The sequence below is a fragment of the Ursus arctos genome, chromosome X (genome assembly GCF_023065955.2).
Source record: "Ursus arctos isolate Adak ecotype North America chromosome X, UrsArc2.0, whole genome shotgun sequence".
Taxonomy (NCBI): domain Eukaryota; kingdom Metazoa; phylum Chordata; class Mammalia; order Carnivora; family Ursidae; genus Ursus; species Ursus arctos.
The window spans coordinates 1,862,145-1,889,919 of NC_079873.1; the positions used below are offsets into that span (position 1 = coordinate 1,862,145).

General features: G+C 51.0%; 1 protein-coding gene across 1 annotated transcript; it reads right to left on the reverse strand.

Annotated features, from left to right (window-relative positions):
• LOC130543245 (matrix-remodeling-associated protein 5-like) lies at positions 1–26,760 on the reverse strand. The gene is made up of 7 exons (XM_057309778.1): positions 26,135–26,760; positions 23,889–24,104; positions 18,071–18,200; positions 17,455–17,845; positions 10,256–15,232; positions 6,684–7,584; positions 1–3,051 (listed from the first exon to the last, which is right to left on the reverse strand). Exons 1-7 carry the CDS (start codon positions 26,179–26,181, stop codon positions 1,143–1,145), a joined length of 8,571 nt encoding a protein of 2,856 aa, XP_057165761.1. The 5' UTR covers positions 26,182–26,760; the 3' UTR covers positions 1–1,142.
• Between the last annotated feature and the right edge of the window lie 1,015 nt (positions 26,761–27,775).

Below are 27,775 nucleotides of genomic sequence, written 5' to 3' on the forward strand. Positions count from 1 at the left end.
TTATTTGGAAAATATTATTTTATTATCAAATGTACATCATGTTGACCTTAAAAATACAGTAAAGCAGTCATGGGGATAACGTGTGTCCTATTTTCCATGAGCACACATGGACGGGGGGGTCGGGTGGGGGAGACACTTCCGGGCTTTTCTAGGAGGCTCTGGATTCATTGTGCAGAGTCATGGCTTAGCTCTCTCTCCTGCCCTCTCCCCCGACTCCCACTCTCAAGATAAATCCACAAACAGGAAAATCCAATATCCCAGCCTCCCACACCATAGGGTTGCTGGGGAAGGTAATATAATAGCGGTTACTGAATTTGCTCAAGGAAGTTTAGGGGATTTGTTTTTACAATTGTATTTCCATATCTGCTCTCATGTACCCAAGTCTTGTAAAGACCAATAATTTATTATTTTTAATGAGACAGAAAGTATTTCTTTCTTTCTAGCCTCATCGTCTGATTGGAAAGAAAATATAAAATGTCTTTATGTTAGACATTATATAAAAAGTGAGTTCCAGAGAGAAAGTGAGTTCCATTATATAAAAAGTGAGTTCCATATAAAATGGTAGCTGTAGTGTATGAAAATTGTACATTATAAAAACATCAGTCACTGTGGTTCTAAGCCCTGACAGGGCAAGCTGGAGTTCTAAAGTGACAGGAAGGAAGTGAAACATGGGTAGTCATTCTAGAACATTCTATCATGTTAAGACTGCAGCAGGGTAACTAGGGGATGCATCTTCAATGGGGCAGCAAGGCACTGGTCATCTGTATGGTTTATTTTCAGTGAGTGCTCCTTAGGTCTGCTGCAGATGCCCAGGAAAGCCAAATCTGTCATCTGCAAGACAGACACCGCCATATGCGTCCAGCTCCTGAGAAACATCAGACAGGAGCAGGCGGCCTGCTGTAAACGTGAACGAAAGTCCCCGGAGAGGCCGAACCACCCTTCCCGTGTCTGCATGGCTTCCTTTCGCCGACAAGCATAGGTCAAAGTCAACATGAACCTGAAATCCAGCCGGGGGCCACCATGCCTGTGACAGATCAGTTAAGAGTTCTGACCATCCGGCTGCGGCGGTTTTCCTTACAAAGATGCTTTGTTGTAACTTCCGAAGCAATGGCCTCGGAGCCCACGTCCGGGGGGGAGGCGTTTCAGTAGACGTGGATGTAAGTAGTCTTGGAGTCAGTGCCTAGGATGTTCTTTGCGGTGCACTTGTAGAAGCCCGCGTCTCTGTGTGTGGCCTGCTGGATGGTCAAGGAGCCTTGGGGGTGAAGGAATCTGTTCCCATAGAGACGGGCCTGTGTCCCCGCGGTCAGGTGTGATTTGTCCGGCAGGTCCCAGGTGATCTCGGCTTTGGGAATGCCCATGGCCATGCAGTTCATCTTGACGGTGTTCCCGGGCCGCGTGTAGATGACGGGCGTCGGCTCACTGGTGATCCGGGGAGGGTAGGCTATCACGATAACTGGAAAGTTCATGACGGAAGGGCCGTACTCGGTGTCCGCCTTGCACACATAGGTCCCCCGGTCGAACACGGAGGCGTCACGTACCGTGAGGGTGCCGTTCTCCCAGAGGGAAAAGCGCCCCCGTGTCTGGGGGCCCTCTAAGAGCATGGCGTTGGGGAGCGTCCAAGAGAAGCGAGCCGGCCGGCCCCTGGGAGGGAGGCAGTGTAGCTGCAGGGTCTCCCCGTTGATGATGCTCACCAGATTGTGATATTGGTTGCCGACCTCAGGTTTCACCCCCACCTTCAGCGAGACCAGCCGCTCCGTGTGGCCGGCGGAGTTCCGGGCCACACAGCGGTACGCCCCGGCATCCGCGGAGGAGAGGCCGCTGATATGCAACCTGCCATCACCCTTATGGTAGAACCGGTGCAGCTGTTGGCCGCTCTGGAGCTCCGTCCCGTTGGGAAGGACCCACAGCAGGGTGGGCGTCGGGGTCCCTGAGGCCGAGCAGTTGAGACTGATGGTGTGGCCGGCCATGGCGGTGATCTTCTCGCTGACGGGGTCGTGGAAGACGGGCTTCTCCACGGGCTCCAGGACAGTGAGCTGGACAATCAGCCTGGCTTCCCCTCCCTCGTTGCGGCCGATGCACGTCAGCTGCACGGAGTCGCTCTTCCTGAGACTCCTGATGTCCAGCGTGCCGTTGCGATGGATGGTGATCCGGTTCCCGTAGTAGGGGGCCGGCAGAACCACCCCCTCGGGAAAGGCCCACAGGACTCTCGGGGTGGGGATGCCTTCCGCCTGGCAGTCGATGAGTTTGCGGCTCCCGCCGGCAGCGATCTCCCGCACGGTGGTGATGGCGTCGGGGTTCCCGTTGATGGTGGGCGACTGGACGTTGACGTGAATCCAGACGGTTTTCCTGTCCTCCCCCGCGCTGTTCCTGACCACGCAGGTGTAATTGCCGCTGTCGGAGCGCTGGGCTTTCTGAATGAGGAGAGTGCCGTCCTGATATATCTGGTACTTATCGGAGGAGGCAGGGATCAGCCTGTTGGTTGGAGAAAGCCACGTCACCCTGGGCGTGGGCTCCCCTTTGGCTTCACATGCTACGGTGACCACGTCGCCGTAAGGGACCTGGACCACGGAGTATGTCTTGTTCCGGATGGCGGCGGGCTCGGTCACCACCTTGACCCGCACCCTCATCTCATCCTTACCAACCTGGTTTTCGGCAAAGCAGGTGTAATCCCCTTCCTCCCGCATGCCCACCTCATTGAAGTAGAGGGTCCCGTTGTTGAAAACCACATAGCGCTTGGTACGGCCACCGCCATCGTCAGACTGCATGAAGGAGTTGACCAGGCTGCCGTCTGGGAGGCTCCAGGAGATCTCGGGGTTGGGAAGCCCAGTGGCCACACAGTCCACTTTCAGGTCACCCCCGTAGAAGACTTTGTGGTCATTCTCCTCCTTGTGCTCGATCTTGGCCGGTTTCATGACCACGTTCACCTTGAGCACGACAAAGTCGTCTCCAACCTTATTCCGGGCAACACACAGGTAATCCCCCGCATCTTTGTCCGTGACAGATTTCACCACCAGGGTCCCGTTGGCAAACACCTTGATTCTGGTATCAAAGCTGACCGAAAAAAAGAAAAAGAGGAGGATGTCAGTCTCCCATATGCTCTATCCTGGCTTCAGGTCACTGGAATGAAATGAAAACATGTGGTTCTGGGAACTATCTGGGCACACGGCTGTTACCGCAAAATGTCACATGGGTTCTGCAGCCTGAAGGGGACTGTGTTCACAGACGGACATGATTGATTTACCACAAATAAGTCTGACTTGGTAGAGTCTGACCTTTGGCTGGCCTGTCCACGGATTCAGGGATGTGAAAATCAGCCAAAGACTTCCACCCTGTTAGTGGGGGTGTACGTGCATCACGTCTTTGCGTGATGGTCGGGGCACAGCTTATAGTAATGATAAAATCAGGCAAAGTGCGACAGCCACGGAGAGAATGAATCTGAGCGAACTCAATCAAGAAGTGGAGTTCTTCGTGAATAAAACACTTGAGAAACAACGTTTATCCTTGACAATCTCGTATTATATTATATCCCATTATGAAGCTGGACACTGCCAGATGGCTACTCTATGCACCGTGTAATTGGGGTTATTTCCAGAGTTTTAATGCTAACATTGGGTTCTTTAGAACATGGAAATATCAACGTGATGTCTTCTTCCTTAGAACTCGTACCTAAAGCTGGAGGACATTTGCCAGCTAGCACCCCAAGCTGGTGTCGCATTCCCCCATGTGAAATGATGACGTTGGACCTAAGCCCACACACCTCTGGCCTAATAGTTCAAAAGCTTTTCAGCTTAAAGGGGCTGATAATGAGAAGAAGGGCAAGAAGGTCTTCACTATGCATGTGACCTTTATCTAGTGGGGTGTCCTTGAGCAACTCAGAACTCATGTTTTGAATAAGAGGTGGAAAGACTTGGGGGGTTCTTCCTTTAAAAGCATCCAGGTTGAAAAATCTCCATGACACATAATTTATACTGGTGTTATTGGAGAAGGAGGGGGTTGAATTTAAATCCATGAATATTTCCTAAACTCTGCATTATTCAAACAGCGTGTGTGGAACTGTGTTGTAGAGCTACCAAAAAAATAAAATAAAAAAAGTCTGCCTATGGTTGAATCAACCTGATTATTGTGAATAAAATACAAACAGCTACTCAAAATGACCAAATAAACCATTTTGTTGGCCGTGAGTGCAAATCAAGTCAACATAAATCAGTAGGAGAGGAGCAGACAAAGACATTTCAATGTGTGTTAGAGTTTAGAGTCCAAAACTTTGTATAGCAGCTCATGTCTGCCAGCCTTTGGAAACCTCGAAGCGGTGATTCCTAGCCTTGGTCCTAATCACAATCCACGGAGCGACCCAGAAACACAGACATGCCTACCCACCAGTGGGGATCGGGCTTCAGGAAAAGTTCCGATATCTGTGTTTTTAAATAGTCCCAATGTGTAGGCAAGGCATAGAGCCCGCTCTTTTATAAAACTCGCATGGGTTGTTTAATCACACTTTCCTAAGAATGCAATTAGTCAACATTTAGTAATAATGAAGCCGCAGAGACGGCGATCTGTGATTTATGGGGAGACACTAGCAGAACGGCTCACATTCATAGCGGAATCACATTCTGCTGCTGCCCTTCATTCACCGCTGCGTGAGCCGTGCCAAGAAGAGCTGGAAACAGTTCTTCCGCACATGGCAGTGCATCTGCCTAGCTGGGAGGCAGTCCAGGGAAAACTGCGTACGTGGTATTGTGGACGGAGTGTGCAAGGTTCACTCGGCACCACCCAACTGTCTCAAGTTAACACTCGGGCTTCAAGAAAGTGCCTTCTTCCAGCGTTGGAGCGAGGTGGGGGAGGCCAGGCACAGCCGTGCAGAGCCCCTGAGCATTGTCTTCCTTCCTCGCATCCTGGGAGGGACTGATGTCCGTGTGAATTCCTGCCTGAGCGGCCGGGCTGTGGATGCTGGAGACACCATAAGCCAGGGTCTCCCCACCACAGCACCACTGATGCTTCCTCGACTGCATTTTGCCAACCATTGTCTCTGTGCTCTGTATCTTGAGACGTGTATTGAAGAGACATTGGCACTTCTGGATCTAGCCCACGGTTTCTCAGCCTGAGCCCTGCTGACATCTGGGGCTGGATGACTTTCTGGGGTGGGGTGTCCTGGGCACTGCAGGGTGCTGACTAGCAACCCTGGTCTCCACCTACCAGATGCCCGTGGCAGCCTCCACTCTAGTGTGACAACCAAAATTGTCCCCAGTCATTGATGAGTGTTCCCTGGTGGTGCCATCTGTCTAGCTGAAAACCACTGCAATAGATAGATAAATAGATAGATAGATAGCTGATGGATGGATGGATAGATGATAGATTAGATAGATGATAGATAGATAGATACATAGATAAGATGGATGGATGGATGGATAGATAGATGATAGATACATAGATACATACATAGATAAGATGGATGGATGGATGGATGGATGGATGGATGGATGGATGGATGGATGGATGGATGGATAGACATAAATAATATATGATAGATAGATAGATAGATAGATAGATAGATAGATAGATACATAGATACATAGATACATAGATACATAGATACATAGATACATAGATAAGATGGATGGATGGATGGATGGATGGATGGATGGATGGATGGACATAAATAATAGATGATAGATAGATAGATAGATAGATAGATAGATAGATAGATAGATGATAGATAGATAGATAGATAGATAGATAGATAGATAAGATGGATAGTTAGATGGCTGGATAGATGGATAGATGGTTGGATAGATGAATGGATGGATATGATGGATGGATAGATAGACAGACAGATGGTAGACCAATTGTCTTTCATGCCAGGTCAGAGTGTCTCAGCCTGGGCACTACTGACCTTTGAGATTGGATGACTCTCTGGGGTGGGGCGCCCTGGGCACTGTAGGGCTTTAAGCAGTGTCCCTGGTCTCCACCCACCACAAGCCAGTGGCCGCCCCCCATTCCCTGAGTCATGTCAATCAAAAATGTCTCCAAACACTACCCAAGGTTCCCTGGGGCCAAAATAGCCCTTGGGCTGAGAACCAGTGCTCCAGGTCCATACACAGGGGAACGGAAGGCACTGGATGAGAAGGTGACTTTCTTTGCAGCCAAAATAAACTGTTAGAAATCGTTGTGCCAACCTGGTGCCCTAATCGTGCCTTTAACTTTTTTGTGTTCACACCCTTTCATTCTTAAGCTAGGGCCTTTTTATGATCGGATCTGCAACTGCGTCTATGTGTTTTGTTGAAATCAGACAATACACACAGAAGGCAACCTAAATGTTGTAGCTAATACTATCACTTAACATTTAATTAAAATATAATCATTAAAACGAAAGCTAATTGCTTCATTTCTTTTCTTGGGGAGGGGGCAGGAAAGGGGGTGAAAGCCCAGGTGTTTGTTCCCAGTTTATAAAGACAAGATCTCTCTGGGCTAAAACGAAATGTCCCCCTCCCCAGCGCGGCACGCACTAGGAGTCAGGTCTGTGAGTCTTCGTCCCGGACACGGAGCCATTCCCTTCTCTGCCGGACCCCATGGAGAGGGCTCCCAAGATGGGCCCAGGCATGTTTTAGGACCCGATCCCCAGCACCCAAAGGGGAAGCACGCGCAGGAGCGCAGGGACCCACGGCGAGCCGGGAGCGGGCACATACCTGAAAAGCGAGTCCATCATGCGCTTGGACGGCAGCCGCCAGAGGATGCGCGGCCAGGGGTCCCCCGAGGCGCTACAGTCCAGGCGCAGGGTCCCGCCATAGCGCACGTCGGTCCTCTGCGGGGAGGTGCCGGTGATGCGCGCATTGGCCGCCGCGCGCTGCACGGTCAGCTGCACGGTCCTGCGCGCAGAGCCCACCAGGTTGGCGGCCACGCACTCGTAGCGGCCGCTGTCCTTGGGCGCCAGGTTGCGGATGTAGAGCGTGCCGTTGGGGAAGACGAACAGGTTCCCATTGATGAACTGCGATGGGCGAATCTGGGTCCCGTCCCACAGCACCCAGCGCACGCTGGGCAGGGGCGCGGCCTTGGCGGTGCAGTGGATGTGGATGCTGAGCCCCGGGGGCAGCGAGATGTTCTCCAGCTTCTCCTGGTGGATGACCGGCGGCAGGGCCGCCACGTGGAGGCGGATGGCCAGGCTGTCCGCGCCCGCCGCGTTGCTGGCCACACACTGGTAGACTCCTCTGTCGGAGAAAGAGGCCTCTTTGATGGACAGGGTCCGGTTTTCGTGCAGCGTGACCCTGCCCTCCACGGGGGACACGGTCTGCCACACCCTCCTGTCTGGGAAAATCCAGGAGATTTGGGGGGCTGGGGTTCCCTTGGCCAGACACTCCATGGCGATGGTGTCTCCCAGGTATACGGTGACGTCCTGGTAGTGGGAGGCGAGGATCTGGGGCTGCTGCACCGTGACAGACAGCAGGACGGCCATCCTGTCCACCCCGTGCAGGTTTTTGGCTGTGCACACGTACTGGCCTCGGTCTTGCACCTGTACCTTTCGGATGACAAACGTGCCGTTCTTCAGGACCTCGAACCGTTGCACTCTGGTGTTAGGGGTCATGAGAGCACCTGCAAGTCAAAACAGGCACAGTCAGGTTCCACGTAGACACAGCCTTGCAGGAAAAACCAAGAAGGAGGATTATTAGTGAGGTAGCTGAATTCTCCCCTTTATGTCCCAAACAGCAACAACGTAGACCAGCCCCCATCTCCGATATGCAGAAGACAGGCATTCTGCTGCACCATTTTTGACCTCACACCAATGCCCCCTTCAAGCAAAGCATGGGCAGCCAGCATGGGTTTGGTAGAGTGTTCTAGAAGTTGCATGAGGCCCAGCCCCCACCCCCAGGGGATCTCCTTGTCATTTCAGCTCCTAGAGAAGCCAGCTTGCCTCACTGGCACAGGTGTTGGCCCCCTGAGGTCCCCGGGCTTACAGCCCCCATCTGCCTCTCCCCGGCCAGGCTCCGGAGTCCAGCATGAGCCAGAGCGAGCAGGTCATTCCCTGCCCAGGGTGGCTGAGTTGAACCCCAGCTCATGCACTGCTAACATCAGGGGCCTGTGCTTCTCTCTCCCCACACCCTGTCCTCCCTATGTCGTGTATCACATCTTCATGGGGCTTTGCCAAAGCAAAGATCTGTGTTAACCAAGTGTTATGAGGCTTTGACATCTGGGTCATGGTGACTCTTGGTGGGAGGACGGCCCGTCCCAGGGCTAGGCAATTCCTGTAGTTAGCAAACAATTCACGTTTTCAATGCAAAGCAAGCCACCCAGAGGCCACACTCCCACCTCCTTGTCTAGGGGCTGGCTCTCTCACACGGCCTGGGTGCAATGCACTTGCCCTCATCTTCCCAGAGCAAGTACCAGACAAATAGCGGAGTCCCTGTGCCCCAGAGGCCACCGAAGTCATTCAAGCCAGCCAGTGCTAAGCTTGCTCACCCTGTGTGGCCTGTTTCTGCTGCAGAAACCACAATAAAGGCTCTTGGGCACGTTTCCCCCTCTCCCTCTGCCTGCCGACAGACCCTGGTCCTTCCCTGTGTGGTCCCCTCCTCATGGACAGTGAATAACAAACGGTCTTCCGTGGCAGGCATTTCCTGATGTACTGGCTTCACCCTTTCTGAAGAATAACAAATCCCAGATTTAAAAACTGGAAAGCCCTAAGCTACAGCATTCTCTTCCTCTCCCATGCAGCTGGGTTCCTGGGTCCTGCTTCCACCACCGGCTCTCCGGTGAGCTCTGACAAGCTCCCTCTGTTGCGGCCGGCGGGAGAAGCTCATTTATGGCACGTGTACGTCTAGTGAGGGGGCATGGCCCAGGGATGCTCTGGTATCACACCAGATATGGAAACCCTATGGATTGATACGGATGGGATTTCCCAGGAGGGAAACAAAGTCACCATCCTCTTACCATGAAAACCCCATGGTGTTCCCCATTCGCTACTTCGAGCAATATTCCTTATTAAATCACTAGGAAAACATAGTGACGTCAATGTCGAGCTGATCAAAGAAGCCCATAATTCCCCTGTACCCAGAGCCTCTGCTGAACTTTGGAACGTTCCCAACGTTGGTGAGATAAACCCAAGCAAAGAATGCACGGTTCCCTCGAGTGCTATTAGTATAAATCATTCCTGGATCATCAAAATGGAGAAGAAAAAAAAAAAAACCCTCTGATCAGAATCCAGGCCTGAAGGATATGGCTGTGTTGGAGTGAGAAAAAGGGAAAGAGGACGAGGCAGGTCTTTCATGGAGGCTGAGGCTTCTCGGATAATACTTTCCTCTGTCCCCAGGCAATTGTTTCGCCATTCAAAGGAGATGGTCATTTTTACAAAGCCAAGTGCTCTTCGGGCATCCCAGAGTTCCAAGTATACGCCATTGTTATGGGCTGAACTGTGTTCCCCAAAATGCATACGTTGAAGTCCCATTCCCTAGGATCTCAGAACATGACTGTTTGGAGATGGGGTCTTTCAAGAGATAATGAAGTTAAAATGAGGTCATTGGGGATGCACTGTAATCCAAGAGGACTTGTGTCCGTAGGGGAATAAGGGACACAGACACACACAGAGGGACGAAAACGTAAGGACATGGGGAGAACACGGGGTCTACATGCCAAGGAGAGAGGCTTCGGAAGGAACCAGCCTCAGCCCCACCTGGATCTCAGACTCCCAGCCTCAGCCCCACCTGGATCTCAGACTCCCAGCCTCCAGGAGCAGGAGAGAATAAAGGTCTGTCTATAAGGCAGCCAGTCTGCAGTCCTTTGTTATGGCAGCCCAAGCAAATGACCGCGACCTTATCTCTAGGTGCAAATCAAAGCAACGTCTGATGACCCCAGAGCAAGCTACATTTACAGTGGCAGCCAGTGGAAGGGCAAAGGCCATCTGCTCTCTTCTCCTTACCCTCATGGCACCCCACATGGGCGGTGAAGACTTTTGTGCTAGGCTTCTCTGGGAAAAGACAAGTGGTTCCTTTGTGAAATATTCCCGAGCGTAGGTCATTCTCTACCCAAAGAACCTATGACAAGTCTCTAGGGTCCCATTAAAATCTCACATGCTTTAGAGCTGACGGAGGAGCTCTGGTCCTTACTTCCTGTCCTCCTGAAGGAATATCCTTGTATCTAGGTTCTCAGATGTCCCCTTCTGGCCCATCCATCTGTCCTTTGCCCAGACTCTGTAGTTTTGCCTGAGGTCACAGACTCGGTAACCTCCTTCTACACGAGCCCCAGTTAAAATGCAGACACGTAAATGCCTTACCTGTGGAAACCTTTGTCCAGGTGATGAAAGGCGTGGGTTTCCCTGTGGCCTCACATGGGAACACGGCATCTGTCTCCGCAGTGACAGACACGGTCTGAGGGGATTTGGTGATAATTTGGGGCTTTTCCCCAACCATCCAGAATTTGGATGCAGGGGGTCCTCCCACAGAGAAGAGCTTTGAGCTGCTCTGATGGAAGCTTCCGGAAGCCTGGCCAGAAGATGCCATGAAGGGAATGGAGCTCCGGGTGGAGTAAACCACAGGGATGTTCTGTGAGTTTGTGGAAGGTGGCCCCGTGGCCCGGGGAGGGTACACTAATGGAGGTGCCGGGGGACCAAAGTCCATGTGGATGATGCTCTGAGAATGTATCCTATTGTACGGATCTGGGTTCACTTTTCTCTCTCTTATCACGGGGGCAGGAGAGGTAGGCATCTGGGGCTTCGCAGTAACTCCCAACTGTGGGAAAGAGAGAGTCCTGTTGAAAAAGAAAGGGAACCTTCCACTGGGATATTGAGGGACTCTTGAACTTGGAAGCTTGCCAACAGGGTCTCTGAGATCCGGGATGTTGTTACTCCCAAACACTTTGGAGTTGCTGTTGAATCGGTCTAGCCCTTGGTCAGTAAACTTAGTGGAAATGCCAGGTTTGGGCTTGTGTGCTGGAACAATGGGAGTTGTCGTACTTGAAAATCTTGGAGTCGTCAGGGGCTTATTCTCTGGCAAGACCCTTGAAGGATATGCCGTTATTCCTGGTTTACTGGTCAAGTGACGAGGGGGCTGGAAAGTCACAAAGTATCTAAAGGAGCCTTCTGTGGCCGTATGTGGTGGCCTCGCCGTCCCCCTCGGAGGGATGGGTTTGGCAGGAGCTCTGGCTGGCTGGGGGAAGACTTGGACTCTCCCGCCCTGGTGCTTACCATCGGGCCCACGTGGAAGACTGTTTTGGGTCTTTCCATCAAATGCGTCCTTCTCCAACTGCTCCTTTGGAGCTGAGTTAAATTTATCCTGGTTGGAAGAAGGGGTTGATAATTCATTTGGTGTCAACACATGCTGAGTTCCCTCATTTTTCACTGGGGGTGCTTTGGCTTCTGGGATCCCCACATAATTCAAGAAAACGTTTTCCTCGGGAACCGTTGATGTTGGAGGTGTCTTTGAAGTAAGAGGTGTGGGCTCTGTGAAGGTCTGGACTGAGGGCATGAGAGTGGTGGCCAGGAATGGGGATGCTGTCTTCTCCAGCGGAGCGGGCGTTGGGATGTGATGCGGAGCTCTAATTTCAGCTGGAGTGGTTTCGCGATGCCCTTGAGCACGGATGGTGGTTTCTGCCTCACTTGAAGACGGCTCTGCTTTTAGGCTCGAGACAGTGGTTGAAGCAACCACTTCTTCTGGTTGAAACAATGTAGGGGCTGCAACTGGGGGTGGAAATTGAGGAGGAACACCCAGGTCCTCCGGCTGTTTAAGAAAGGGTGAGACTGGAAGGGTTTCCACAGAGCTGGTAACAGGTGCGTCTGTCTGCAGCTTCCCAGGCCAGACAACCCTTGGGGGGTTCCAGCGTGAGGTGGCCGGAAAGCTAGGTGGAGCCGATTCCTCGGGAAATTCGGCCACGGTGGAGACCTCAAAGCCAAGAGGCGATGCGGCATTAGCGGAGGCGTGGTCAGGCACCGAGCTGCCGGTTCTGTAGTCATTGACGTTTGTGACACCGGAATGCTTCAGTTCTTCTCCGTCCCATACAGGCTTATAGGTGACTGGAATTGTGTCTTGGAATTTATTGGGTGGCAAGTGCCTTTTTGTGGCCGTTGTCACAGAGTCTTCCACTGTAGCTATCCCATGCGGGTCCCCAGTTGTCAGGGAAACGGTTGTAGACAAGAGCACAGTTTCCAATCCGGGGGCGCTGATATTTTTATGTTTGTTTTCGGGGGAAGGGCTGGGCGTGGATGCAGAGACTGGCGAGCTCACTGTAGAGGTGAAATAGCGGTGTTTATTGGGCCTCTTCCCGTGTTTCCTTCGTGGGGTCCCCTTGGATACGGCTTCTGCCTGCTTCTCCGGCTCCGACGGCTTGGAGGCACCAGCGGTGCTGTCAACCCAAGCTGTTGGCCCCGGCGCCCTCCCCGCGGGCTCTGCGGCCTTCGCTTCAGGTGTTCGAGTAGGTCGAGTAGAAAAAGCCTCCGTTGGGGCAAGAGTCGTGGGTGCAGTCTGTTTATGGCGGTGTCGGAATCTGTGGGGGCGCAATCTCCTCCTGCCGTTGGGTCTTCTTCGAGAAGGATGAGTGCTCAGCCCCAAAGGCGAAGTGGCCTTTTCTGCTGGCGTCACTGCTGTTACTGTGCTGGTGTCTTTGTCAAAGAGGGCGCCACGTGGGCTTTCCCTGGGATGTTTAAAGGGGGTGGTGCCATTCACTCCCGGGGTAGAGTCAAGCACAGTGGTAGATTCGATGCTCATGCCCATACTCTCAGGACTTCCGGACTTTGTGGGGTATCTCTCTGGCATATTTCCTTCCCGTAGCGTCTCAGAATTCTCCTCTATGCCCTTTTCAATCAGCGGGTTGCCTTGAGTGCTTAAAGCACCTTTCACAAGCAGAGCATCGTCTGTTCCTCCCTGTGGATGTCCTTCTGATGGGGCATCTGGCTCCCCTAATGTGAGCCCTTCTAATGGTTCAGATGCCCCCGAGTCCTCAACCCACAAGACGGTGGTTGGCGTAAAGGGAGTGGAGGTCAGCTCTTCCATGTTGTCTTCATCGGGTTGTGGGTTGGTCTCCAGATCTGGGGAAATGTACGGGACAGTCTCAGACTCAGCCAAGGACATGGCGCCCAATGGAGACTCATACGCATTTGATGTAGGCTCTGGCATGGATCCAGCACCGACGGCAGGCCAGCGCTCTGTGGTTGTGCTTTCACTGGGGGGCCCCTCGTAGACCAGGTCCAGGGTCTGCAGAGTAGGAGAAGACTCATGAGGCATGGATATCGGGGTGCTGGCTGTAGCCCACTGGGGGTCAACTTCAGTGGGACTTGTATCCTCAGTCTTAGAAAAGCCATGGTCAGTGAATTCTTCCAGATGTGTGCTTGTCACTTGGGGCTCAGCAAGAATTAATCCATCGTGCCCGCTTTCCAGTCCCATCCTGGCTGAGGACACAGTACCGGAAACCTGACCGTCCTCACCCAATAGAGACGCATCTGCTGAGCTCTCTTCGGCACTGGTTGTGGTCTGTGCAGGTGGTAGCGAGGGGGGAGGAACAGCAGGCAAAATGGGTGTCACTTCTGGACTCACGGATGGAGGAGTGGTGGTTTTCATGGCCTGGGGTATTTCAGTTCCCTTCGGGAGATTCTTCCCACGTACTCTGGCCAAAATATCTGCCCAATGCTCTGGATTAATCTGTTTGTTTGCCATATTTATCCTTCGCCTGGACTCAAACACTCTGCGACCTTCGGCGATGTTGCTCTCAGGTTCTTTTTCAGAATTCTTCCAGGGTTTGAGTTTTCTTCGCCCTTTCTTGGGTTTCTTGCCTCCGGCGATGGCATCATCTTTTGTTTTGATGAGTACCTCTTCGTCCTTTGCGTGTAGACCCCCTCTTGAAGTGTTCTCTTCGTCTCCTATGCCTGAACCCCCTTCGTCCTCCACGACATCTCCTGGCACTCTGGAAAGAGTCTTCCCACCTGGGTGTCTGCCCTTCTTGGATGACCTGCCAGATCCTTTCTTATTCACTGTGACGCCCACAGTAAAATGATCCGCCCCTTGCTCGTTGACAGCCACACATCTGTAGTAACCGCCGTCACTGACTTGGACTTTTGGGATGGAAAGAGTTCCATTGGCCAACATGTAGGCATGTGAGGTGTTAGCCGAATTATTAATTATCCGTTTGTTTGGAAGAATCCAGCTGAGCTGGGCTTCGGGGATGGCCAGAGCACTGCAAGGCAACATCACTGGTTCCCCTGGGTTCTTCTGAATCGTTACTGTATGACTATCCGATGGCTGAGTGGCAGCCGGTTGCACAAGGACCCTGTATACCATCCGATCCATTTCATCCCTCACCTGAGCAACGCACTGGTACAAACCCGAGTCCGACTGCTCTGTCGATTTGATCTTCAGCCAGCCGCTGGTCAGGATAGAGAACTTGCCGTTCTCATCCTCCATGGGTGCTTTGAGGACAGAGCCATCCGGGAGCACCCAGAAGATGGACGGACTCTCAGAAGCCTTCACGTTGCAGCTCAGCTGGCATGGGCTCCCTTCCAACACAGTCTGAGCTCTTTGCACTGCTCTGTTGGGCTCGATCATCACCCAGCTTCTGCTCCGAGACCGCCTTGCCTCTTTGGTGGACATCGTTAATGCATAGTGGGAATAATAGGAGAGCAGCACCTTTTTGGCCGTACTCTGACGTCGGTTGAGCTGGAGATCTATGGTCGGCTGCATGACCCATTCCGGTTGCGCAAGAATGTGGGCTCGGACGCCCGTGTAGTAGAGAGCATCGTCATCCACGTCTTGCCTGTACTGGTAGGTGACCCTGGGGTCTTCGCTGAGCATGAGCTCTTGGTTCAGCCTCACTGGGACCTCACTGTAGTAGGCGATCAGTTTCCACAGCTTCTCATAGTTTTCCCGAGTCATCGGACACTCGAAGTCCAAGGCAACCGTTGCATTTATATCAATCTCTTGAGGGTCTGTCTGGTTCAGGTGAATTTTGTACACATCCCTTGGCTTCTTGATGTCACAGACCAAGTTCACTGTGTTCCCGTGCTCGTCGGTCATATTCAAAGAGATGTTCCACGGGGGGAATTGGAAGCCCTCCAGGGCGAGCTGGCTGTCACCGTCCTCTTCTGGTTCCTGCTCCTCCTCGCCGTTCCTGCTCCTGTTCTGTCGCAGAGGGGACTCGATGGAAGGCTTCTGACAAGTAATGTCCTTTAGCTTGTGAATCTCTCGTTGGTGCAGTTTGGGGGGACTGGAGCACATGGCACATAACTGACCACCTTCATAGGCTTTGTCCTTCTTACACTTCAGAGTCCCTGAAACAAATAATCAAACAAACATGCTCTGAGGGAATGAACCCAAGACTGGCACGCCTTGCACACGCAAGACCATGAAGGCTTCGTGTGCGCCTTTGTCACCTCAGTGCACGTCCCTCACGATTTAAGACCTTACCCCGTCTGTGACTTCACCGATGACCTTCAATCAGTTTAGCAGGGAGGCTGGTAAGAAACCAGCATTCTAGAACTACTTCACAATGAATAGTCAATACCTTTTTCAGAAGTATTTTTAACTTTTTTTTTTTAAGCAACTCTATTCCCACCCCTTATACAACTTAACTTCTCTAAAGATCCAGGAAAATCTACATCAACAAGTAAACCAGTGAAAATAGTTCCAGGTTAAAGGACCCACTTTTGCCATGAATCACATCAAATGTATTTTTTATAATGTTTTTCTGTTGCTGCAATTTTTCATTTCAGGCAGTGACTACATTTTGAATCTATATTCTACTCTTGGCTTCGTAGACATCAAGTCTTCTAGGATGTTCTTCTCATCTGGTCACTGCTCTGCCTCTCTCACTCTTTTGTCCTTCTCGGCCCACTGACTCATTAGTGATGGCGTGTTCCTTGATTTGGCCTACGTCCCATTCCATCTTGCTCTGCCCCATCATCCATGGCCTCACCCACATGTAGGTTTCCATCATCATCCATTATCCAATGATGGCTCCCAACGTGCTTCTCCAGTCAACACACATCTTATGAACTCCACAGCCAATTTTCTACTTGATGTGTCTGTTGCAAAGTCACAAAGTCTCCTCCAACTGACATTTGCAAGGTCAAATTATGTTTTCTCCCTGCTCCGGACCTAGATGCCTTTTCTAAAGCGATATGGAGCCACACTACCTCACGTTGGGGAAAGGAGAAGACTACAGTCCTCTGGATATCTGCCGTCTTCTTTCCACTCTCACTGGGAATAAACCTGTCAAAGAGCCATCATCTACAGCTTGGAGCTACATGAAAGTGGGACATAACACGTGTGTGCAGGAAGGTCCTAGATGGGCATAGGCCAAGATGCTACGTAGAAATTGAAGACAGCAAGACCTCTTAAGGGAGATGATTTAAAAAACAATTTGTTTTAAGATTTTATTTATTTATCTGAGATAGAGAGAGAGAAAGCAAGAGCCGGGGAAGGGGCAGAAGGGCAAGCAAGAGTCCCCACTGAGCACGGAGCCCCACACAGGCCTCCATTCCAGGACCCCGAGATCATAACCTGAGCTGAAGTCAGGCGTTTAACCTCCTGAGCCACCTAGCAGCCCCAAGGGAGGTGACATTTTAACAAAGCTCTGAGCGCTGAAACTAAGCCAGACCCTGGAACATGTGGTCTTTGCGGGTGCAATGACACTGAGTGGGAAATAGGTTTGGAAGGTGTAAGGAAGCAAATGGACAGCAGTGTGGCTACAGTGAGTGACTAAGTGGGGGACCCGACTGTTGCAGGAGAGGGCGCACGGTTTTGTAGGAACTCCTAGTAAGGAGTGTACGTTCCATCCCACGAGCAATGGGAAATCAGTGGACGTTTAGGCAGCAGTGTGGCAGGACCACACACTTCCTCTGGCAATTTGTACGGACAACTGCTCTGGGTAGAGATGATTGAAGTAGGGGTGACCAAGGCTGCAAAGACCCGCCCAGAAGACCCGACTCTCCTCCTAGAGAGACAATAAAGGAGCTGGACCCAAGCTGGGGGCCACGAGGATGGACGTGAGTCAACAGACCTGGGATATGGTAAACCCAATGGGATCGAGGATGGGTTTCAAGGCGCAGCTTGAGGATGGGGGGATAACATGCAGAACATCCCTCTCCCCCATTCTTAAGAGAACAACGTCATAGCCACTGCTAGTGTTCTCTTCTCCAAACTTCCTTGAACACCTCCTCATAGGACAGGGATGCGCCTAAAATCCCCCACTTAGCTGTAACCCAAAGCGGCAGTAACACTCCAGATATCGATTTGAAGACAATCGTAGTCAACCGGATATAACTGATTAAATGATCATCGCTTTCGATTTCACCGAAGGATGCTTCCATTCTGGAACGGTGATGTCCTAACATCAAGGTCGTACACTTTGCACGAAGGCTCCCACCATACTGATTTGGTGACATGCTCTTCACAAGATAAAGCAACGTCAGAACACCAGAGAATGGAACCGTTTCAGAAGGGTCAGGAATGTGCCGCTGGGAGCCACGTTCGCTCTGCCCTCCTGGCTTACCTTTCGATTGGGCGTCCCACTCCAGAAGCCACCTCATCTCGCAGTCACACGACCACGGATTCCCATGCAGGTAAAGGTTCTCCAGAAGCGGCATGTTGGGCAGCATCCCCACGGGCAGAGTCCTGATCCTGTTGTCTGCGAGGTAGAGGTGTCTTATGGTGGAGAGTCTGAAATAATCCAGAAACGTCAGCGTGGAGAACGTGCCGGGATGCAGCTGGTGCAAGAGGTTTCCCTCTAAGTGGAGCAGCCTCAGGGATGTCAAGCCACTGAATGCTTGCGGGTGGATAAATTCGATCTTGTTGTGGTCAATGTGCAGCCTCATTAAGCTCCAGAGCCCCTGCAGGGTCTGTCCTGTGATCACACGCAGCTTATTGTAGCTGAACTTGAAAACCTGCAGAGACAGGGGCGCAGCGGAAAATCCTGTTTATCATTTACAAAGCCACAAGCAGGGACAGAAACCTGAACAAAGGGCACGGAAGTAATGACATGAAGCTGGTTTTTAACCTAAAAAAAAATGGCAATTTTATTCATCGTTAGGGAGCAGTAGATCGTTCCCACTATTCATTAACGGTCGTACAGGCTGCAATTACTGATGGTCGTAAAAGGGCAGGTTTACCTGGAGGGAGCCGAGGTCTCTTAAAGCCCCGTCCGGGATGCTGGGGATGTCGTTGCCATGAATCATAAGGAGCTCCAACTTGGTCAGTCCCGCAAACGAGGTTTCTGACAAAGCCTGTATACTATTAAATCTAAAAACAACAAAAAGAATGATACTAATAATTGGAATAAGAAACAGTGAATGCTTCAATCCCATCTGGGAAAGATTCTGCAGCCTGCCCAGGAGCGAGTTAGCAAACCGTTGACTCTGAGGTCTACCGGTGCAGTTCCCAACGCACATTTGTTGCTCTGTGTTCACGTCTGTTACCCTGGTCAAAAGGTAAGTGACGTATTTTTTATTCGTCTTCATTCAATCCAGGAATATTCACTGGATATTTTGACTAAGAACATGCTAATGGATCTAGAGGAGATTTTAGGGAAACAAGTAGGGTTTAAGATGTTAAAGGAAGTCGGTCCGAATGGCTCTTCCTTGGAAACTTGCACTGGAAAGGGTCAGTAATGATGAATGCAGAGAATTAGCATGAACGCAAAGAAACCGGCAGCTGGGGAAGTAGCTTTGCATCATAAAACAAGAGAAAGAGGTGCTCCAGGCTTGAAGGACCAAATGAAAGAGCAAACCGCCCAACACACTGACCCCATATTTCACAAGCACAAGTGGCCATTTCTGATGGACTCTCTAAATTACTGTACACATTCTGGTGTGTTTTGGGTTTTGTGTTTGCATCCACATTGGTACAGATGTTTCCTTGACCAATCTGAAAATTCCCCATTGCTAGGTTGTTGGTGGCACAAGGGACTCCCCAGAGTCAATCCCTGGGGAAGGGATTGCGAAATGAATGAAGAATCCTGTAGTGCAGGGTTGTGACTTTGTGCCATTCCTTCTGCTGAATTGAACACATCTAGCCTGACATTCCGTATGTCTTCCTCTCCCCTAGGAAAAAGGAAACAGACCTGAAGACAATGCAGGTGAAGTGCTCATAGCCTAGAACACCAGATGACACCAGGTCTAATTTTCTTATACACACATATGTGCTTGAACCCAGACCCCAAATGAGAAGTGGAGATGTGGGTAATCACTCCTCCCAGCTCTAGGAAGCATCACCTTTCAGCTATGAATTCCAAGAAATACCACCTCTGAGAGCAAAACCACTCACTTCGATTGCCTGGAACTCTTCACAGAATTACTTTAAACATTGGGTTGTTTTATAAGACCAACTTACACAAAGGAAAGATCTGATGGAAGGAAACATATCTTGTCTCATTAGGAAAATGCGATAGCGATTCAAAAGGAGGCACAGAGGAAGTAGAGTAAAAATGTAATCATGGTTCCCATTTGTCATTTAATTCATGGAGTCAATGGACAATTATATACAGAGGTTCCCCCTTCTGGATTGTATGGACGGTGTCCGGGGACATGCCTGGGCATCACAACTGGGTGGGGGTGTGATAGTGGCATCTGGTAGGTATAGACCAAGGGTGCTGGTAAACATCCTACAATGCACGGGGTGACCCCTCACAAAAAATGACTCAGCCCCTAATATCAAGAGTGTTGAGATTTGGAAATTGCCCAAGCAGAAGAGACTCTGCCTGTTGGTCTATCTATTTGTCCATCCATCCATCCATCCATCCATCCCTCCCTCCATCATCTGCCTACCTATCAATCCATCCACCTATCCATCTATCATCTATCTATCCACCCATCCATTGATTCATCCATCCATCATTTATCTACCTACCTATCCATCTTTCTATCTATCCGTTCATTCATCCATCCATCCATCATCTATCTACCTATCCATCCATCAACACATGCATCCATCTATCATCTATCTATCCACCCATCCATTGATTCATCCATCCACCATTTATCTACCTACCCATCTCTCTATCTATCCATTCATTCATCCATGCATCTATCATCTGTCTACTTTCCATCCATCCATCCATCTATCATCTATCTATCCATCCAACCATCTATCATTTATCTACCTATCTACCCATCGATCAATCTATCAACTATCCATCTATGGTAGTGGTCTGAACTGGGGTCGTCTTGCCCCCTGGGGGCATTTGGCAATATCTGGGGTCATTTTTGGTGATCACAACTGGGAAAGGGGGAAGGTGCTACTGGCATCAACACCATGCAAAACGGGACAGCCCCCAAAACAAACTGTCCTAAGCAAAATGGAAATAGTGTCCCAAGTAGACTGAAATTGAAAAAACAGAGTCTAACCCACAATGGGATAGTGTATGAAATGATGCACTGCCTCATTCACTTATTATTTAGGATTCTACAGTGATATCTGTCTGGGATGGTGAACCGAACAGAGAATGGAGGGCAGAATCCAAACTCGTTTCCATTTCTTGATGCCTGAGATTTGCCTGGAAAGTGGGAGAATAGGATCAGGTGAGGTAGGTGGGGTTGGCAGGCACCAGGCAATCTAGGAACTGGGAGGCCACGGGAGGGAGTGTGTTTCATTTGTTCCAACTTCAATGGGAAATGATTGGAAGGTTTTAAGAAGACGATCAATACCAACTAAGGTATGTGTGAAAACAATGCTTGCTCCATGGAGAGGGAGTAAGTAAAATCCCCCGAGAAGACCCTGAAGGTAAGACGAGTAGAAAGACCAGAAGGAGGAGGTCCGTCTTGGGACAGAGCAGGTGAGAGTCAAAGGCTCAGCCTCGAAAGCAAGTCAGAAAGAGTCTGATGTTCTTTGGCACATCTTAGTCCAAGGCTGTGCTATGCTCGCTAGCATTCTGTGTCTATGCTGAAAAAACTTCTCACTTCCACTTGGACATTCAACTATGATGGTGGGTGCGAAGATGGAGAAGATGCAGGGACGGAGTGTGTTTGAGGACAGAGAACGGCACTGTTTGGACTCCCTCACGCCTGTATACATCCTCCCCCTTCCGGATGGGGGGCATGCCAGCTCAGGAACCTGTCCTACTGGATCCTCTTGGTGCTTGTTTTCAACAGGCATTGGAGACCAACAGATGCACCGCTTGCTGGTGGCAGAGTTGTGAATGGGGAGACTTTGTGGGGACAGACAAAAGCCAAAGGGACTGCCTGAATGCCAAGAGGAGGAGGCATTTTCTTCCCTCGCGTGCAGAGGAAGGCTCTGTGCACCCACCTGACACCCAGCAGGGAGATGGGAAAATCAGTGCATCGCTCCGGGAAGAGAGTGAAATGACTGCATGCAGAGTCTGCAACATAACCGACCACTCGCCCTCCTGTGCAGAAGGCCTTCCTCACCTGTCGATGGACGGTAATGGACCTCGGGACCGTCTCAAGAGAAATGTTTTCTAGTATCTCAGACATACAGGTGAGACTCCTTTACCGATACCGGTTAGGATCGCAAAACAAATTTACAAATTAAAAAAGGGCAGTGTGGGAAATTTGGGAAATTCCGAAAGAGGTCATCCCAACGAGTCTTTTCATCAAAGGGAAAAAAAAATCTTTAAAGGTCTATAAATATGACACTCAGTGGATGACTTTTTTTTTTTTTTTTTGGTTGTTGTTTGTTTACTAAAAATACTTGGAAAGTAACTTTTGAAAAAGCTCTAGGGCTGTCCAAACAGGAAACAGCAGATCTCTCTTTCCATGCTGACGGAGGACCCTGAAAACATCTGTGTGGGAATAAAAGATTTCATTAGTGCTTTGCCAATAATCCCTCATTCCTTGAGAGTTTTCTCCTCCTTCCAGATGGCTAGAAGACAAACCAGACCCTGAGAACTATCAGAAGACGTTGCTCTTCGTTCCACACACCCCCCAGTCACAAAATGCAAGATGACAGTCTCATGAATCTAATTTGAGATTGATTTTCAGAGAAAGTGCTGACATAGAAGAGAGATCTTATTGATTGCAATGAAACCACGCCGTATTGATTTGCGTTACCAATTAAGCCAGATGGAAGTAACATATGTGGGTGCAGTGAACCTACTTCTTCACTGTTTTTCTTTTCCCTTTAATATCACACAACGGCATCTCAAAATCATATTGCCATCAATAGGAAAAGAAAGATCTTGCTATCTATGTTCTACTCCAGTGGCAGAGTTTTGGGGAGACCGTAATTCATAGTCTTTACCATTTAGAGTTGGTTAAAAGGCAACCCACGGAAGCTATGTTCTAACTGAGAAATCAAGTTTCAGCAGGACGAAATATTTCCACGTAAAGACAAATAGAGGGAAAACGTCACAGAAATTGTGAGGTATATACAGCTTGACCTGCCGTGGGCTCGTGGTGTTGCTAGGACCAAGCCATCACATCGTTAACCCTGTGGTTAACTTTTGGAGGCCTGTGGCATCGTCTCCACCCCGGTTTCCAACCTGACAGCCAGTAGGGAAAATACTGATACCCCCCCACCAGACCCTCAACGCACAACAGGTAACACATTCAAGCCTTCTGAGTGGGACGCACAGCAGAAAACCATTCTTCTCCACCACCCCCAGCCTCACATGTTCTTGGGGACTCTACGAAGGCCTGTGTGATGGTACCTTCACTCTGTGCTCTGCCAAGGGGTCCGGCTTGAGGGACAAGGAGGTGAATCACAGTGATATGGGACAATATGCTGAGAGTGGTTCACGAGAGCAACAGCCCTGAGACAGAAGCATGGTGCCCACCGGCAGGTGCAAGAAAGAAGAGCAATCAGAGATGAATTCCATTTTCCTTTCTACAAACGTAACTAGCTGCTCTCCCTCTCCTCTCTCCCATTCGGCAAGTCATGTGCCCCCCTAAATTGTAAGGTTGTAAAAGGGAAACCGGTTTAAGGATTGATATCCCCTCTTCTGGCAAGGATGAACTGTTTCCCCTACTGAGCTAGCCTTACTGTGGTTGGATTATCTGAAAATCCAGCCATAGGTCTCCCAAGATTTTATTGAGAAAACTATGTAATGATCTACTCCCTTCGATGACGGAAATTCCTATCTCACTGTCTTAATTCCCATTCTCTTCTTCAACGACTAGCGGCCTTTATAAATGCAAGAAGTTTTTTTTTTTTAAACTCTGTGCTATAAGATGTCCTAGCATATGTACAATTATCTGTGCATTGACTCAGGTTTGGTCATTTCATTTTACCAAAATGTCCCATCAGTGGCCGGTCCTCAAATCCTAAGTTAATTTTGTTGTCTTGTAGGTGGTGGAAAATAGCTTATGTATTTTGTTGAGGAAGTCCAAATAATTGTTTATAAAGTTACACGTGTTTACCTATAATTCATGGCAACTAATATTTATGTATAGAAAGCGTTTCTGCGTATGGAACGGAATTTTAAAATAAAGAAGTTCTATCTGAAAGGCTGCATGAAAATATCTCTTAAAATACAACCGTATTTTAAAGAGGCAAAATCTGCAGGAACTCTTTTATTTCCCCAAGATCATAATCGCATCATCCAGGTAACTTACAGAATGTCAGAAATGTCCAATTTATTTTAAAATTATTTTTAATAGCTTCTAAAGTCTATTTAAGTAAGTGTATTTATATATTTACGTCTGTGTCCGATACTTTCGTTCATATCTACTATCTGGAAAATAATTGTTATCAAGGGAAATGTCTGGACACACTGAGGTTGCTCACGATGCTTGGTTATTAAACCTTGTGGCTGCAGTTGATGGATAAATTCAGATAACCGCCCCCAAAGGACTGCATGTGGTATAGCTAACATGCATCACCCCCGATTCTGCACATATCAAGGTATGCAATGCTAGAAAGAGCGACACAGAGGGGAATATGCATTCACGGTTACGTCAATGCACATACATGTATGAAACAAACAAACACGCGAGCAAAGGGGCTGAAATTGTTCAGTAAGAATGTGGTACAAACCCCAGATTGATTCTTTCCACATGTTTAGAAATCCCAGCGGGCACAGAAGCCAAGGAGCGAAATGTGCAGTGGACCTCACTAGGAACGTAGCAGGTGCAAGGGTGAGGACAGGCGAGCGTGGGTCGAGGATGTCCCCAGAGCACGATCAGCACCACGGAGAGTGCTGGCCAGTGCGCGTGCGTTGGCATCTTGTCGGGGTGCGTTATTCCTGGACACCTGTTGGGGAACCACAAAATGATATCCGTTTATGGCCAGGTCGCTCTTATGCTCAGCAAATGTTGTTCCACGTGTGCCCGGGGATTTAGGGCTTCCCAAGACGTCATATGGTATCCTTCCGCGACACAAGATATCTGAGCCAAGAAACACGAAAGTTATTTTCCTAATCTTTCCCCCATTAACTTTAATCATTATGTAAGATGCAGTGTGACTTGCTGACTTTGAGACTACGATTTGGAAATCGCAGTGGGTGATGAGCGAGGGTATGTATGGCATAGACACACAAAAATATATACATTTGTGTCCATATACACATAATCGTGTATGTATTTGTATATATGTAGAGAGAGGAGAAAGATCTTTATGTTTCTATAATAATAAAGGAATTAAATTAACTGTGTGTCCGCCCCCAATGTTAATTCCGAGCCATTATGGAGGGTACATATTCGAATTTTACAAAAAATTCTCAAGAAGGTCGTTACTAAGAGTGTTCCCTTTCTTTCAATAACATTACTTAAAGTTTTTAAAATAGTTTCTGGAGGTGTTTAAAGGGTTCGCACTCACTAACGCAAAATGTGTTCCATTATATGCGGGTCTGTGTACCATCCTTAATTTTTTTTTTTCTTAGAAGATCCACTGGGTTACAACGATGCACGGTCGTTGTTCATCGGGGACGCAGTTTGTAAAATGTGACATTAAACGACGAGGAAAGGAATTACCCGATGACGTATGTTCAGGCAAAGGAAAACAATCCGTGAAGTCATACACACAAACATGGAAATGCTTGGATATTTCAAATAATAGGCTGCCTCAGCCGTCTCGTTTAGAATGCCGTGGTTATTTTTTTCATGCATTGGCCATCCCTTAATCATCTTATATGTTTGTCATCTCTTGCATGAAGCTTGCTTAAAAATAGCAATGCACGTGGAAAGTAAAGTGCACACCACAGAAACGCGCCTGCTCTGATATCAAACTCATCCACTCACACAGGCTATGGGCATCCCAAATCCGGAGCTTTTCCATCCTTTAAATCACCTCCAAATAGATATTGTCTTAAGCCCAAGCCCTTGTGCGCCCTATCTTTGAGGGGCGCGTCAAGAGCACTCCGTGCAGACAACCCTGCGAGAAGCAAATTCAGACGCTACCTCTGCGCTCGGGGGCGAGAGGGTCCCTGCAGCCCGGCCGAGTGCAGCCTCCCCCGGCTGCCTGCGCTCTCGCCCTCGGCGCTTGGCTCCGCCGCCCGCGCCCGCAACGCGCGCTGTGCCCAAAGGCGGCCCCGGCCCCGGCGTGGCGACGCCTGCTCCGCAGCCTGCGTTCTCGCCAGGTCCTCCCAGGAGACCGAGAGCGCGCGTCCCCAGGGAAACCTAGGCCTGGCGCCGCGGGCGGAGGCGCCCTGAGCCCGCAGGGCCGCTGGGGCCGGCGGGGAACCCGGAGAGGCTGGGCCGGGGCGGGCGAGCTGGCGCGGCGGCCCTGCGCCCTGGCCGGCTTCCAGCGCCGCTCCAAGGAAAAGATGGGCTTTCCCGGAACGCAGCTCGGGTGGCCGCCGGGTAGCCCCTGCTGGGACCCGCACACCAGGAACCGTCTCTCCCCGGTGATGACTTCTCCAGCTTCCGTGCGGCTCAATCCCCAGCGGGCCGAGGGTCTCTCCCTTTCCAGGGGAAGAGGAGGAAGTGGGGGAACTTCAGCGCAGGGCGCCGAGGGATTCGGGGGGAGGCCCCGCAGCTGTGCTGTCCCCTCCAACGTAGGGGGGTTGGGGGCCCCCTGGGCGCCTCCCTGGAAACCAGGGATGGGTCGGAGCGAAGATGCCAGTTCAGGGAGGGAAGGGGTGAGGGAGAAAGGGATCCTCCCGCAAGATTCGGCTTCTCCACTGCCTCCGCACTGGCCCCTCGGCCTCAGTGCCAGGGACAGTGCCATGCGTCTCTTCGCCCTCGCCCTCGCCCTCGCCCAGCCTTTCCCTTGGCCGAACCCCAACTCCACCCCTCCAGCAAAGCCCGCGCCCCCAGGGCGCCCAGACTGCCCTTGGTCCTCACCTGTCCTTCGGAAGCCGCGACACACGGGAGCGGGGCGCCCTGAGCATCCGCGGGGCCGGGGCGCGCGAGTCACCGCCGGGGGTCCGCCGGGGCCATGCCTTTCCCGGGCCGGGGGCGAGGCAGCGAGGCTTCCCAGCTCGGCGCGGCGAGCCGGCTCCCTTTTATTCGCGTCGCCGAGAGGCTTCCCCGAGTCCACGCCTCGGCCCACCCCCACCCTGCCCTGCCCCACCCCGGGGAGACGGGGCGCGGGCCCGAGCCAAGGGACCCTGGCCGCGCGCTCTGCGCTCAGCCCTCCTCGCGCCTCTTCATCGCGCTTCGGCCCGGGAGGGCACGCCTCGCCCACTCCTGCTGGAAGAGCGGCCGCGGCCCAGTGCGCACGGCTTCGGGACAGAGTGTTCCTGGTCCCGGAGGCAGTCCGGGGACCAGGGGCAGGGGGAGAGGCAGGGAGCGCGCGGCGAGCCGCGGGGCACAGTCCGTGCCCGGAGCGCTCTTCCTAGCAGGGCTGGAAGGAGGCTTTCTTCCTTTCCCGGGAAGGGAGAAGGAGCAGGGTTTGCACTCCTCCGGGCGGGACGGAGTTTTCTCTGGCAGCTTCTCTGCACCCGTGTGCAGGCGGGAACCAGCTGCGCCCCGCCGGCAGCCCCCGGCTGCAGGCCGGGCTGCAACGTGAGACTCGCGGCCACGCCCTCCCGCCTCTCCTGTTGCTCCTGGACGCCCGCCTCTCTCCAGCCGCCAGAGTCTTCCTGCCAAAAAGGTGGGACTGCGCTCCTACCGCCCGACAAGCCTGCGGGGGTACCTCCAGGGCGGGGAAGTGTGGGGAGCCTCGGGGTGCTAGCTGGGGGACGTGGGAACGACATGGGGAGAGGGCAAAAGCTGCAGAGGCAAAAGCACCAGCGTCTATAACCCAGAAGGGGAGGAAAGAGAGGGCCATCTGCCTTCCAGAAGGAATCAGACAGGAGGAAAGTAGGAATGGCTCAGGTGAGTGCAGTCACCAGCGGAGGACCTCCTACCCCCCTGGGGCAAAAGGATAGAGCCACTGTGAAGAGAAAAAAAATGAGTGTCCAAGTGCCAACAGCCAGGGAAGGAACATTCCAGAAGTCCTGGTAGAGCCGGTTGCGTGCCCAGCACTGTGCCAGGGACTATGAGGAGGTGGCTACAGACGAGCCTGGGGCTGAATAGCTCCTGATGCATGGAGTCTGGGCTGCCTCAGTTTCTCCTAAGAAGCACAGTGTCCCGGGATACCTCTCTGCCCCTTGCCAGGGTAGTGCCCACGGGGTAGGTAGGCAGTAGGCAGTGTTTCCTAAATGGCTTGGTTCCCTTGTTCTATAGTGTTCGTCTTCAACAATACGTGTTGACATATTGTTCAGGGACTAGCTTTAGGGATTCTCTTTCTGGCAGTGCCCCAAACCCACTGATTGGATTTATAAAAGTGTTGTCCCCAGAACATCTTCTTATAAAACTATTCATGGCATTGCTATCCCTCTACTCAGCTCAACTGGAAACTCGCATCATCCCCCCAGCCATGTGTCTCTTCTGTGGAACCTCACAGTCAACGGGTGGCCAAGTCCAGCGGATCCTGACGCAGAAGAATGGGTGGGCCCCTACGCCCAGCTCTCTAGCTGCCTTGGTGGGGGTACTCATGTC

Coding starts and splice junctions, on each gene's coding strand:
- LOC130543245 (XM_057309778.1), bottom strand. CDS start 26,181: ATGCTCAGGGCGCCCCGCTCCCGTGTGTCGCGGCTTCCGAAGGACAG. Junction 18,201..23,888: donor GTGGAAAGAATCAATCTGGG/GTTTGTACCACA, acceptor TGTTGTTTTTAG/ATTTAATAGTATACAGGCTT. Junction 7,585..10,255: donor CTGGACAAAGGTTTCCACAG/GTAAGGCATTTA, acceptor TTTGACTTGCAG/GTGCTCTCATGACCCCTAAC.